This window comes from Amaranthus tricolor, chromosome 17 (genome assembly GCF_026212465.1).
Source record: "Amaranthus tricolor cultivar Red isolate AtriRed21 chromosome 17, ASM2621246v1, whole genome shotgun sequence".
NCBI classification, from domain to species: domain Eukaryota; kingdom Viridiplantae; phylum Streptophyta; class Magnoliopsida; order Caryophyllales; family Amaranthaceae; genus Amaranthus; species Amaranthus tricolor.
The window spans coordinates 6,798,845-6,812,200 of NC_080063.1; the positions used below are offsets into that span (position 1 = coordinate 6,798,845).

Consider the following 13,356-nt stretch of genomic DNA (forward strand, 5'->3'; position numbering starts at 1 on the left):
ACATAAGCATACCAGTAAATTTGTCACAATATTTTTCTACCAAAATTATACTAATTTTTAAATGTTATTCATGCTATTTAATATTGACAACAAACGGGTCGTATGTACAGGTTTATGTGTTTGGTCAACAAGAAGGGAGACATGAATAGAAGTATCAACAATCTTTTCTTAACTTCTTCGAACAATTCTCATATTACTTTCCCAGTTTAAGTAGTTTATTTGTGGTCAATTTATCATTTTAGAGATTTGATCACAAACTATGGACAAATATTAGCTACTAGTCATGACTCCACAACGTCTAGTCACTTGAGAGACGTATTTCATATTCAGCCCATTAAAGATTAATGTCTACTTACTGTATTCTTGATACCTACTTATATTATTCTTAATGCCTACTTTAAATATCTTAAATGTCTACTTACATCCTTCTTAATGCCTACTTACAATATTTTAAAAAACATATAATAGGCTAGCCCAATCAGAAATGGTCTCTCAAAGAGACCGTCTCTCACAAAACTTTGCGCCACAACAAAACAAATACAAGGATTAATCACTAGTGGAAAAAACCTCATTTACTGCGGTTTTTTGGCCATTATTTGCTGCGGTTTTGGCCCCAAGCAATAGTGATAGCAGCAAATGACCTAATTTAAATGCTGCGGTTAAAAACCGCAACAAAAAAAGCTCTTTATTTGCTGCGGTTATACCCCAAAACCGCAGCAAATAAGTGGCATTATTTGCTGCGGTCAGCCCCCAAAACCGACACATGGGCAATAAAAACCAACTCCTCCCGTCCTAACTTGATGTTCAACCGCAATACTACGTACAAAATTCTAATACGCCATCAATAAATTCCGACGATTCAATGCTTCCATACATCCAAGAACGATCTTTTGTCATCCTAATTAGTGTGATTAATTGATTCAAAACAAAATTAATACACAACTTTTAAACATATATACTTATTTCTAACAAACATATTTAACCCTAAAAAAATATACTTTGAATAATTAACATTGTATAACCTTAGAAATATAACATTCAAAATATAAATAATAAAATTAATCATTTAATATTAGAAATATAAGTATTCTAATTCTAATAATTAAAGACAAATATAACAACAAACCACATTTTTAATAAATATGCAAATAATTAACAAACCACACAAACTACATTCACAAATAATTACTAAATATGCAAATAATTAATTAACAAACCACATTTTTAACTAAATTACTAAATTACAAGTGAAACAATAAAAATATAAACTTGCAAATTTACAAAACAAATAGAAATTACCTTGATTTCGTGGGTTATGTAATAATCTACAAAGAAAAAAAAATTAGCACTAATTTTCAAATGTATTATATTGAACTTGCAAACCACATTAAAAAGAGAAATATAATAATACCCTATAATTCGTATGCAGTAATTTAACAAACCACATTTTAAAGGTTCTTCGTATGTATTGAAATTAAAAAGAGAAATAATACCTTAATTCGTGAGTTTTGAAGATGAACAAGACCAAAAATGCCTTTGGTTTCAAACGGTACGGTTTTGAAGAATGATGATGAACAAGAACAGTAGAAGAAAACCGATGTACTGTATGTGTTCGAAGTTTATGAAAATTCGAAGTTTGAAGTTTAATTTGATAATGAACAAGAACGGTTTTGAAGAATGATGATGAACAAGAACAGTAGAAGAAAACCGCTGTATTGTATGTGTTCGAAGTTTATGAAAATTCGAAGTTTGAAGTTTGATAATGAACAAGAGAAGTTTGAAGTCTGGAATGGAAGGAATTAAGGAGAACGAAGGAAAAAGGTATGTGTGTTCGTTTTGTGCGTGTGGTATAAGTAAACTGAAGGGTTTCTCATGAAAATATAAACGTTAAAATATAAAAGGCGCCATTTTAATAAACTTAATTGCTCCGGTCATAGTCCACAACCGCAGCAGTTAAAATTCTTCATGGCCTATTTGCTGCGGGCACACCATCAACCACAGCAGTTAAAATTCTTCATGGCCTATTTGCTGCGGGCACATCATCAACCGCAGCATTTGAGATTGTTTTTTGCTGCGGGCACACATCCAACCGCAGCATTAGAGTGTGCTATTGAGTATTTGTTGCGGTCGAGGCCTAGAACCGCAACAATTAATGTTTTTTTTCTTATTTTTTTTCTATTTATTGCTGCATATATGCAAAAACCGCAGCAAATGATAAGCAGCAAATACGTTTTTTTCCACTAGTGAATGCTTATCATAGCAGTTCAATAACCAATTTTAAATCGCTACTATATTCTTTATTCAATAAAAGATTTGTCCCATGTTGAATAAAGAACATACAAGATCCCTATCTAACATTAATCGAACGGGCCTTGCCCTGCCTTCAATTAGTAATAGAAACATGCTAGTAAACACTTTAACTAATTGGAATACTTTTCTAACTCTTGGTTGATAGAATTAACAACTCTTTGTTAATAATTACATATTGGCTTCGAAACCCAAAATATCGTCTTTTAATAATTTTATCGAGTTAAATTAAATATTAATTTGTAGGTTTCTCATATCTACATCATTATCTTCGAATTAAAAGCGACGATCTGTTTTGACAAATATAGTTACTGATTTGTAGTTATTAGTCAAAAAAGCGTTAAACTCAATATTACTTTTGAGGCTCTATTTGTTAAGTGCAACTAATAATCGTGAACATTCTTATGTAATAGATAACATGTATAAACTCACAATTACAATAAATAAAGCATCAAAGAAATGCTATAAATAAAGATAAAAATATGACATAACATGGCCCCTAAACCAAGGAATATCTAATCTTCATGAGCCTCCTTGAGGCTTTACGGATATCCATCTTTAAACCTTCTTAAAGTCTTCATTCTCGTTCACATTATTTTTGAATTTTAGTTAATTGAAATTTAATCATAGAAATCTAAACAAATAAAATTAAATTACAAAAAAATAATTAACAATATTAATGTCGCAAACCACCTACCTATGAACCATGCTAATCAATCACACAATATATTAATATCAAATATTATAAAAACTTACATTTATTAGATAGGAATTATAAATAATACAAGCCTCTAATAAACGATCCGAAATAAAAACATATATAATTTTATTAGCCGCATAAATAACTTAAATAATGATGAGCAACATTTCAAAGAAAATTAATTTAGACTTATCATTTCCAATCATACTAGCTTTCACATGACATAAAATATCATGTTTTAGTATTAATATCTAATATCAAAATAGCATATACAATTTACATATTAAAGCATCCATTTTTTATTCAAATAATGGAAAATTGAGATTTGGGCTTCTAATCAAAATGAGAGACCCTTGGCCTATTTGAATTGTCATTTGCAAGCATCCGTTTACGTTGTCATTTTAAAACTTGAAATTAGCATTTTAGACCTTTAAAACAAACATATTAAATCTTAAAATTGACAATTTTAAACCCTTGGAGTATGCATTTTAAAGCTTCGAGAAATTTTAATTTCAAAATAAGCGTCTTTATGTACGAGCCTAATTAAAATTAGATTTGTTTACTGTTGCTAACAGCGAACATGAGAAAAAAAAATTTATCATGACTTTGTTCATTATTACTAACAGCGAATAAAGAAGGACAATAACATAATGTTTAAAGGGACAAAAAAACTTAAAACAAAGCTTGTTTGCCGTGGATAACAGCGAACAAACTATTTGTTATTTTTTTGTCCCTTCAAACATTATGACATTCTCACCCTTTTGTTCGTTGTTACTAACAGCGAACAAAGTAATTTTTTTTCTCTTGTTCGCTGTTAGTAACAACGAACTGACTTTAGGCTCGGACACAAAGACGCTTATTTTGAGAATTAAAATTTTCCGAAGCTTATTTTGAAATTTTTTTATAAAAAAGCTTATTTTATTCAATCTTTTGCTTCTAACATGGACATTTTCGATGGGCCCTTTGGTTTTCAAGTTTTTGTTTAAAAGCAACCTACACGACGAAAATTTGAAAAGAAAAAGTAAAATAATATAAAAAAAGTCAAAAAATGCGTAACTTTTAAACTTTATTCCCAATATAAGCACATTTTGTCCGATTCAAAGGTTTGGCAATGTTCGCTGTTAATTACAGCGAACAAAAAGGTTTGGTCAAAAAAAGTAAAGATCGTTGTTCGCTGTTACTAACAGTGAACAAAGACTTTGGTCATTTTTGGCCAGTTCTTTTTATTCCCAAAATAGCATCAAGTAACTATTCGCTGTTATTAACAGCGAACAAAGAGAACTGGTCAAAAATGGTCAAAATCTTTGTTCGCTGTTAGTAACGATCTATTTATAAAAATAAATTGTTTCAACCAACTAAATTACCAATCACCAGCATTAGATAGTTTGACAACGAACCCTCTGTTTGTATTAAAATAAGTTAAAATTGCCTAATAAACTATATTGCCTAACACTCCATTATATTTCGATTGGGATTGTTGTAAGAAAAATGTGTATACATATATTTCCCTATAATTTTATGAATTGAGTAATATCCAATTCTAAAGAGGAGACAAGTATAAAGAGAAAGGCACTCCTTAACTTGTTTGGTACTAAGTATAATTTTCCCAAGATTATAACGGCTAGAGCCCAGAGAAAGTGGATTGGAATAATGGTTTAAGAGTTGCAGAGAATATTCCGAACGTGCACTGCTTGGTTCATAAAATGCATTATTCTCTGCGACCAACTTCTAATTTCCAACCTAGCTGAGCTAACGTATTCACTACAAATTTACAATCTAATACATGAAGTATTAGAATCAAATGGCAATCATATCTGGAAAGTAGGGTGGTGGAATAGTTTGTCAATAAGCAAGATTGGGGAAAACGATATTTTAGCTTCTTTTTTTCCAAAATAAATGAGAGGCATTAGGTTTACAACTCATTTGGCTACCCCACATTATGGGTTTTCGTCTGCTCATATATTAATACTATTGTTTAGGAATTACCGTTTCTTCTACCTTTTCGAGTTTTTACTATTAAATTTAAATAGTGAGTGTTTTTCTATGTTTTATGGTGGAAAGTGAAAGGACAAAAAAATACTTTTTTTTTTTCTCTTATACTTGCTATGTTTGATTTTTTACGCAATCTAATGTATTAATTTAATTATTTATATATTGAATTATGCACATCTAAAAATTATAAAAAGTTATCATTATAAAAGTAAATTTTTTTTCATACACATTAGCCGCAATGTAAAAAATATGGTTGAACGATGAATAATATCAATAATTATTAAGGAGAGAGTATTTCAGAATGGTGGAAGTAGATTTTAGAACACTTATATATTTTTGGAGAATCTAGGTCATGCTTTAAGTTTTATAGGCTATGGTCTGGATCATATGATTATAAACTCTATTAATATTGAATTCTATAACATACTTACTCCATTCCATTATATTGTTGTATTTCTAACGTAATTAAATTTGTTATTTTGATCATTTATATATTAAACAATGCACATGTAAAAAGTATAAATGGTTAAATCTTATAAAAGTATATAATTAGACAATACAAACAATATTTTACTGGACTATATTTTTCTTACACATTAACGGCACACCATATAATATAAGCATAAACGATGAATAGATTGACAATAATATGTAAAAAGCATTTCAAAACGGAGGAAATATTACATACAGAATTATAGTAATCGAGTCGGTTCAACACACATATAAAAATAAGTATCTTAATTTCGCCCCAAAATCAATATTATGTGGATTTTTATGAAAATTTGAAATCTTTAAGTCAAAAAATTAAAAAAATGAACCAAATAATCCAACTTTCAAACTTATTCCAAAAGTAAGCGTGAAATTCTCAAACCTGAGGTTTAGGGCTGTTCGCAGTTAATAACTGCGAACAGGTCAAAAAAGACAAAATAGTTGTTCGCAGTTAGTAACTGCGAACAGCTATTTTGACCTGTTTTTGTGGAGTATGCTGTTCGCAGTTACTAACTGTGAACAGGTCAAATAGTCCGTAGTTACTAACTGCGAACAACTAATTTTGTCTTTTTTAACCTGTTCGTAGTTACTAACTACGAACGTAACTGCAAACAGCCTCAAACCTCAGGTTTGAAAATTTCACGCTTACTTTTAAAATAAGTTTGAAAGTTGAATTATTTGGTTCATTTTTTTTATTTTTTGACTTAAAGATTTCAAATTATCGATTATTATCCCTATGACATTGGAAAATTTTTATTTCCATTTTTTAAAAGATGACTTTCTTTGGTCATCAATTGGTCTGAATTTCACCCTTTTCTCCCCATTTCCCCAATTTTATCCTGCTTTTTAACCAAGCTTTACTTTTGGGCAAAAATCACCAAAAAGAAGGGGAAAATCCGGGAATGTAGATAAGTTAAATGATAGTAAAAAACATGATAGAGTACATTTGGCCAATGACTTAAAGTTTAAAATTTAAAGTTTGAATCTCAGCTTCCAAAAGGTCTAGTATCATTCCAAACTGACCCTTTACAAGATTAATAGTAGTAAAAAGTTGTACCATGAAAAATTACAAAAGGAAATGTAACTGCATTTCCTAATATCAACACAAAGGGAAAATCCAACCTAAGAGCTTTGCAGAAAAATATGCCACTACAGAAAGGCTCACACGAGCGCACATCTTGCTTGTCTTGAACCCGTATGAAACCCTCACAAAGCCAATAACAGAAACACCCGAAAAAGCAGTTAGACCAGTTAAAACCTTAGCTACGATATACATGGTAACACCTCTATGCAGCAGCAACTTCAGAAATCGATAGTTCCATTCCGTGTGGCAAGTTTATAGTTGCCTTCACTACTTCTGCATCTGACGATGCCTCAGCTCGTGCAGATGATGCAAACTGTGTAAAGTGAAACTCTACCTGAAAACGGAGAAGCGGGGGCGAAGATAATAACCCTTTCTTCAGATCTGTAAGTACTTCCCTTATGGGAAGGGATGCCAAAAAATTCTTTATGTACTCCTTACAAGCCTCCTTTCCTTGACAGATTAGTACCTCTTCTTCGCTTTTCGCAGGCTCTTCCGCCTTGGGTTCAACAGGCTCGTTTCTTTGTTCAGACCCATTTCCAGACATGGGTTGATCTGTTGCAGATTTTTCATCTGACGGCTGGGAATTAGCCGGGAGTTTGACAATCTTGGTGTTTCGATCAAACTTTAATACATACGCCTGATTGCATCCTTCATAAAGCCTTTCGCCCAATGTGTCAATGATGTAGTAAGCATCAAGTTCCACCTTGAGAACAAAGAAGTGGTCATTCCAACTTATAATATAAATATGAGGCTCATCATAGCAGGAGCACTCGAAATTAGAATGACTAATCTCATCCCATATCCCTTCGAATGACATTGCACCTTGTAAAAAGTCAAACTTTCCCTCGACCATTTCTTCGGGGTGGAAAAACCCGATGAACGACTTGCCAGGGTTAACTGAAAGAGGGCGAATCTTGGCCTGCAGAACAGTCTCTAAATCGAAGTGCTTGTCTGGAAACCTTTCTCTATATGCTTCATTCTCACAAAGTTTTCTCCACTCAAGGGAGCCATCTCTAATTAGACTGTCGAACTGAGATTTGATTGGCATCATGCCACGATTAGTATGGAACCAGTCGGCAATAACAGCAACTAACGCAGTGCAAGCACTTTCACCAGCTGCTCTCTCACTCCTTTGATCAATTGAAGCAAAGAAAACTTCTGCATAAAGCTTCATCTGTCCATCGCGGCTCACAATTTCTTTATGTTCCCAGCTGCCTACAGCAAAGCTATCATCACCAAATTCTGATATTGATGGACGGGTTGCTGCCAAATCATCCTCACTTTTATGCCACTGAAAAATGTAATTTCAGTTTGTTTTGGTAAAAGGACTGACCAACTAATATTCCACAAATTTTTTTACAAAACAAGAAACTAAAGCAACGATGCAACAAAGTAAAAAAAAAAAAAAACAGAACCAAGTACTCACGCCAAATGAGATCGACTCATCAGAGCTGAGCTGCCTCCGGTCAAAGTCAATATCATCCCCACCTTCTTCAGCATATGCCTTTTTCAACAACGGTTCTCCTTTAGCTTTAGGGGATCTGAAATTTAGTTTCCTCTTCCTCCATGGAAGAATACTACGTTTTGAACTCTGCACAGCAGGCAGCTCACTAGCCGATAAAGTAGGATCTTCATTGACTGAGCATCCGACATCTGACTTTCGATGACTGTAGTAAATCCAATCTTCATCCTCGCTAGGGATTCGCCTGCTAGAGAAAAATGAACCTCCAACATAGTTAGCAAAAGCCAAGGTTCCATAGCTAAATGACTTCCTAACACTAGTATCCTCCTTTCCCTCATCAATCTCTCCTTCACCAAATTCATCAAATGAGTCCGAATCAAATGGGTAATCTCCATCCTCACTCCTAGAAGAGCATCTCTCTTCACTTCCCTCTTCCTCACGGCATGCCTTCTTCGCTCTTCTTGCAGCAACATATTCTGTAAGAATTTTAACTTTTCTTAGACCCGCTTTTAGCGCAGAAACTTCATCCTTCCCTGCCGGAGGTGTTTCACCAGCCTGAGGAGATGTTAAAACGGGAACAATCGACCTCTGGAGTGAATCTCCGGAATCCTGCCCGGTTCTAAGTTCCAGCAGGACCAGTGATATCTGTTCGCATTAATTCACACATTACATTAGAAAAAAATAATCAAGATTACTACGATTGATCCAATGAGAGAAATAGAACATAAATGATATAACATACATGTAGTGCAGGACAAGAATCGGCTGTACTGCCTGAAACTACCAAAGGAATGCTTAGGTCAAATTCCTTTTGCTCGGTAACAGAAGCATATTCAGCCAGATTTAGTGATGCAGTCGCAAGGACAGACATCTTGTTCTTTGGACCCAGCTTTGAACCCTAAGAAAGCAGTAAAGCTATGTAAGTTACCAATACAAAATATCAAGATTCTTCGTAGAAAATAAAGCATGGTTAATTTGAATTTTGAATAACATGAAGTCAACAAAGTGGCAGTGATAAATGACTGGCAGCCTAATGCTTAATGAACAAATATGGGAAAGGTAAACTTCTTGGTCCAAGAATATACATTCCAATCAAGTAAAGGCAAAAAAGAAGTTCCTCTATTTGGAATTTGGATAGGTTGGAAAGATGCTGCAAATAAATTAAATGGAATCCACGTGTTCGGCGTTGAAACGTCTAACTAGATGATGATTTGTTCTCACAGATTCTTTCCTTAAAGAACTTTAAAGTACTACTTAACAATGACTTATCACCTTTGAGTAGTTGTCAATTTGTCATTCTAGTCTAACAGTTCTAAGAGAATAAGCAAAAGTATAATGAATCAAAATACATATACGTATTCACTTAGAAAGTTTGGCAATAGAATCAAACAGGATAAAATTTTCCCAGTGTGTTTATTTGTGGTATATTAAGCTAATCTCGTTCTACCACTAGTACTTCTATATATTACCCTAGCAAAAGAACAATTCAAAAAAGAGAGAACCTAAGGATTCCAATAAAAATATTATCAGTACTCATTCTATTCCTAATCATACCAATACTGTGCTGAAAGCCTGAAATTAACTATGCTCAGGGGAGAATGCACGACAAATTGATGATCAAACCATCATTGTGATGCAAAGAAGGAATTCGTTAGTTAAGCTAAGTACTGAGCAATATGACCACAAATCCTTGAAAATTACTCCCAAATCCAAAAACATGGAGCCTATGTTACTTGAACTTGTGTACTAATGTCGGAACTGGTACTTGTCCAAGTGTCGGATACGTCTATTATTCAATTTTACGTCTAAAATGAAGTGTCTAAATGTCATACCAATGTACGAGCATCAAGTATCGAATACGGGTATGTGAAGCAAAATAAAGAGTCCAAGTAGCATAGCACGGGGCAAAAAAAGCTCCTCTTATAATGGTTCATAGTAGCACAGTCGGAGCAAGAATACAATATATTTTAATGTCTTGTTTATTCTATAAGCCTTAAAGACAAGTAAATAAGTTAAAGCAAAAGGGGAAGAGATAACCATGGATATGTTCAAACTATCAATTACATATCATTGACAATACATTCACGCCATAAAAGTGCATTTGCTCTTTCATTATTTTACGCACAAATAAAGAGAAGTCTAGAAACTTTTTTGTGTGAAATACATGGATCGTGTTTCTTCATTTAGAGCCAAAATCGGCAATCATTCAATTTCATTGTAATTCTTTCTTTCAAATATTTTGTGATTACTCGGCAATTAAGAGACAAAAGTTCTCATGAATGAAATTAAAATAAAAAATACAGAACGTATGATTAAAAATAATATAGAATAAGTTAAATATACCCATCAATTTGATTTAAAATTGAACAGCAGAAAACAACATAAGATAGAAAAATCAATTAATTCATGTCTATTTCACATCAATATTCCCAACTAGCTTCCAATTTTCTCAACCAATAAAAAAATATCCTATATATAGAAACAAAGTCAATTAATTAATATTCTATAACAGCCGAAATTAACATCTATAACAGCCGAAATTAACATCAATACATAAACCCAACGATTTATTTTCCGACAAGATTTGAAAACAAAATTTTCAAAATATAAAGTCAAAAAAAGGCAAAAATAAATTGATTTCCATTAAATTTCACCAGATTTTCCCAATAAACCCCATGAAAAAAAAACATAAATTAAAGAGACTCACATCAAGAAGCGAAAAATCGATCTCCCAGGGAAGAAAAGAATAGCAATTATCTTTACAGGAAGAGAAACAGCAAACATTGTGAAACTCATCGTTCCACTCAAAAACGTCACCGTTTTGATTATCTTCTCTTTTGTATTCTTTAGTTAAATCCCTCTTCACCGACCTCCGTCGCATAAGAGGAACTTTATTATTATTTGGAGGACCTTTCCAACGAATCTCAACCATTAATTTCTTCAACTCATGATCTTCAACTAGATGATTTTCACCTAGACCCTCCCGCATCTGATCATAGCTAGAACACCAACCTTCAAGCTTCCCAACCACCACCTTGACTTCATACTTTTTGGTCAACATCGGTAACGGCCATGGTCTCCATTTCATCATCTTCACCACCATTACGTAAAACGATGCGTTTCACAAACACAAAAATCAAAACGACAGAATTTACCGTTGCAAAGTATGCAATCTGGTACCAAAAATCAACATTTTTAATTTAAGATTAAGATAATTAAATCGGAAAAAGGTAGTAGAATAAAACAAGAGAGAGAATACGGCGTTACCTACGCTTTTGAATGAGAGAGAAATAGAAAGGAAGAAAAGAGTGAAGTAGAGAGGAAAGGGGGGGGGGGGAGTGAGTTAGGGAAATTGTGTATAGTTAGAAATTGGAATGATAAGGACATGTGGTAGTAAAGTTAACTATGGTTGAGTTAGGGATTAGTTTGAGTAGAGTTAAAAGAAGGGAGGTAGAAAGGGGACCACGTGCGGTTAACGGTGTTTTGTTTGGTTTTATGTTTGATTTGATGGTGTTGTGGTTTGATGTTCGTGTATTACTCGCGTATTTAAACGGCGCTGTAAATAATTAAAAGTGTTTTAAAAGGGTCTGTCCGTTGACTCATCGCTTTCTCTCTTTTATCTTTTTTGTGTGGTTGTTTTTCGAAATTTTTTGGGTACTATCGACTATTGTCAAACAGCTTGGATGTGTAGACCACAAGTTCACAATAATCATTTTTGCTTAATTTCATGGATTTAATTTGTTCAAATTCTTAGGGAGGTAGAGGGGATTGAAGCCTTACAAGGAAGGGTCCGTATGGATGGAAACGGGTCGGATCTGGACCGGGTCCGGGTGGACCTGGATCCAGACCCGTTTTTAGGAACAAGATCCAGATCCGAACCCGGATCCGCGGGTCCAGTTTTGCAAGACCTAGATCCGGATCCGCGAATACTGCGGATCTAGTACCGAATTCGGGTCCAAAACGGATCTGACTTGTTTTTGCTTTTTTTTTATTTTTGAATGTGTTGAGATTGCAATAAAGCGATATTTATAGACTAATGTTAATAATATATATAATTTCACAATCAATCACCCAAAAAAACATTATACAAAATTAAAATTAGACCAAATGCACACAACAACAATAAATCACTCTTAAACAATAAAAAGATTAACTTTTTACACCAAATTAAGACATTAAACATAATTAGCAACATGGGTATTTACAAAAAATGATGAAAATGGGTGCCCTTATAATTCGATAATAATGAATAAGCTTTGAGATAATACCCTGATTTCTGACGTATATTATAACTTTAGACTCAATGTACAGATTTTACAAATTCAACATACCATATATTAATGGTTTATTTTGAACTTTGTTCTTATAATTTACTTGTTTAGTTGTGTATAACTAGCTTTCTACGATTGACAGTAGTTTAAAGGCTTTAAGCAACTTAATTCTAAATGATATAAACGATTGCTCCTAACAATGACAATTTATAACAAAACAAATTCCATAAAGAAATCCAAGAGCAGCAAATGAGTTTAAGACTTCTAAAATAATTGTTCTTAACAATGACAATTTCCAATCACAAATTAATCTTGTCAGGGGAATTTATTTAAAGAAACTGAAAGTATTAATTACAAGGGATTTAAAATATATATTTTAATATATATTTAATATATAAAAAATAAAAATAAAAATAAAACGGGTCCTCCAGATCCGCGGGTCCGGGTCTGGGTATTTTTCTCAGATCCGGATCTGAACACGTGAAATTTAAACGGATTCGGATCCGACGGGTCCAATTTTTTAGGACCCAGCTCCGTGAAAACGGATACGGATCCACGGATTCGGGTCGGGTCCAATACCCATTACCATGGTGTGTTGCAACTTGCGAGCCGATGGTTGTTGGTGGTGAATAACGGTGTTTAAAAACTTTCAATTTAATTATTCGATTTGGTTTATCTGGTGTCTGGTTTTCCAAATAGGATAAGTTATCATATTTTTGAAGCGGATAATTCAAACCAGATATCAGGTTTTAATTTGAATATTGGATTCGGATTTGAATTCAAATCGAATTTTTGCAAAATTGGATACTTTATTACTCTATATATATATATATATATACACACACACACACACACACACACACACACACACACGCATATATATATATATATATATATATATTTTAATAAAAAAAAATTTGTTTAGGTTGTTGAATTTACTAATATGTACAATTCTCAACTATAACTAAGTTGCATAATGAATTTATTGTTAATTAATTTTGACTTTTGAAAATCTAATCATATTTCTAAAATTATTTGTATCCAAAATTTT

At 32.9% G+C, this 13,356-nt stretch overlaps 1 protein-coding gene across 2 annotated transcripts; it reads right to left on the minus strand.

Moving 5' to 3' along the window:
• Positions 1 to 6,391: 6,391 nt before the first annotated feature.
• LOC130803661 (uncharacterized) lies at positions 6,392 to 11,371 on the minus strand. 2 transcript variants are annotated; one of them, XM_057667858.1, is made up of 5 exons: positions 11,302 to 11,366; positions 10,742 to 11,207; positions 8,777 to 8,932; positions 7,999 to 8,679; positions 6,392 to 7,863 (listed from the first exon to the last, which is right to left on the minus strand). In XM_057667858.1, exons 2-5 carry the CDS (start codon positions 11,135 to 11,137, stop codon positions 6,775 to 6,777), a joined length of 2,322 nt encoding a protein of 773 aa, XP_057523841.1. In that variant the 5' UTR covers positions 11,138 to 11,207; positions 11,302 to 11,366; the 3' UTR covers positions 6,392 to 6,774. The 2 variants fall into 2 exon arrangements, with proteins under 2 accessions (XP_057523841.1, XP_057523840.1); XM_057667857.1 differs by having other exon boundaries at positions 10,742 to 11,371.
• Positions 11,372 to 13,356: the final 1,985 nt, after the last annotated feature.

Bases quoted from the DNA above. Each gene is read 5' to 3' on its own strand.
- LOC130803661 (XM_057667857.1), bottom strand. From the start codon at position 11,137: ATGGTGGTGAAGATGATGAAATGGAGACCATGGCCGTTACCGATGTTG. The intron at 8,680-8,776 runs GTATGTTATATC...TAATGCGAACAG, and splicing joins ATTCTTGTCCTGCACTACAT to ATATCACTGGTCCTGCTGGA. The intron at 7,864-7,998 runs GTGAGTACTTGG...TACATTTTTCAG, and splicing joins ATGAGTCGATCTCATTTGGC to TGGCATAAAAGTGAGGATGA.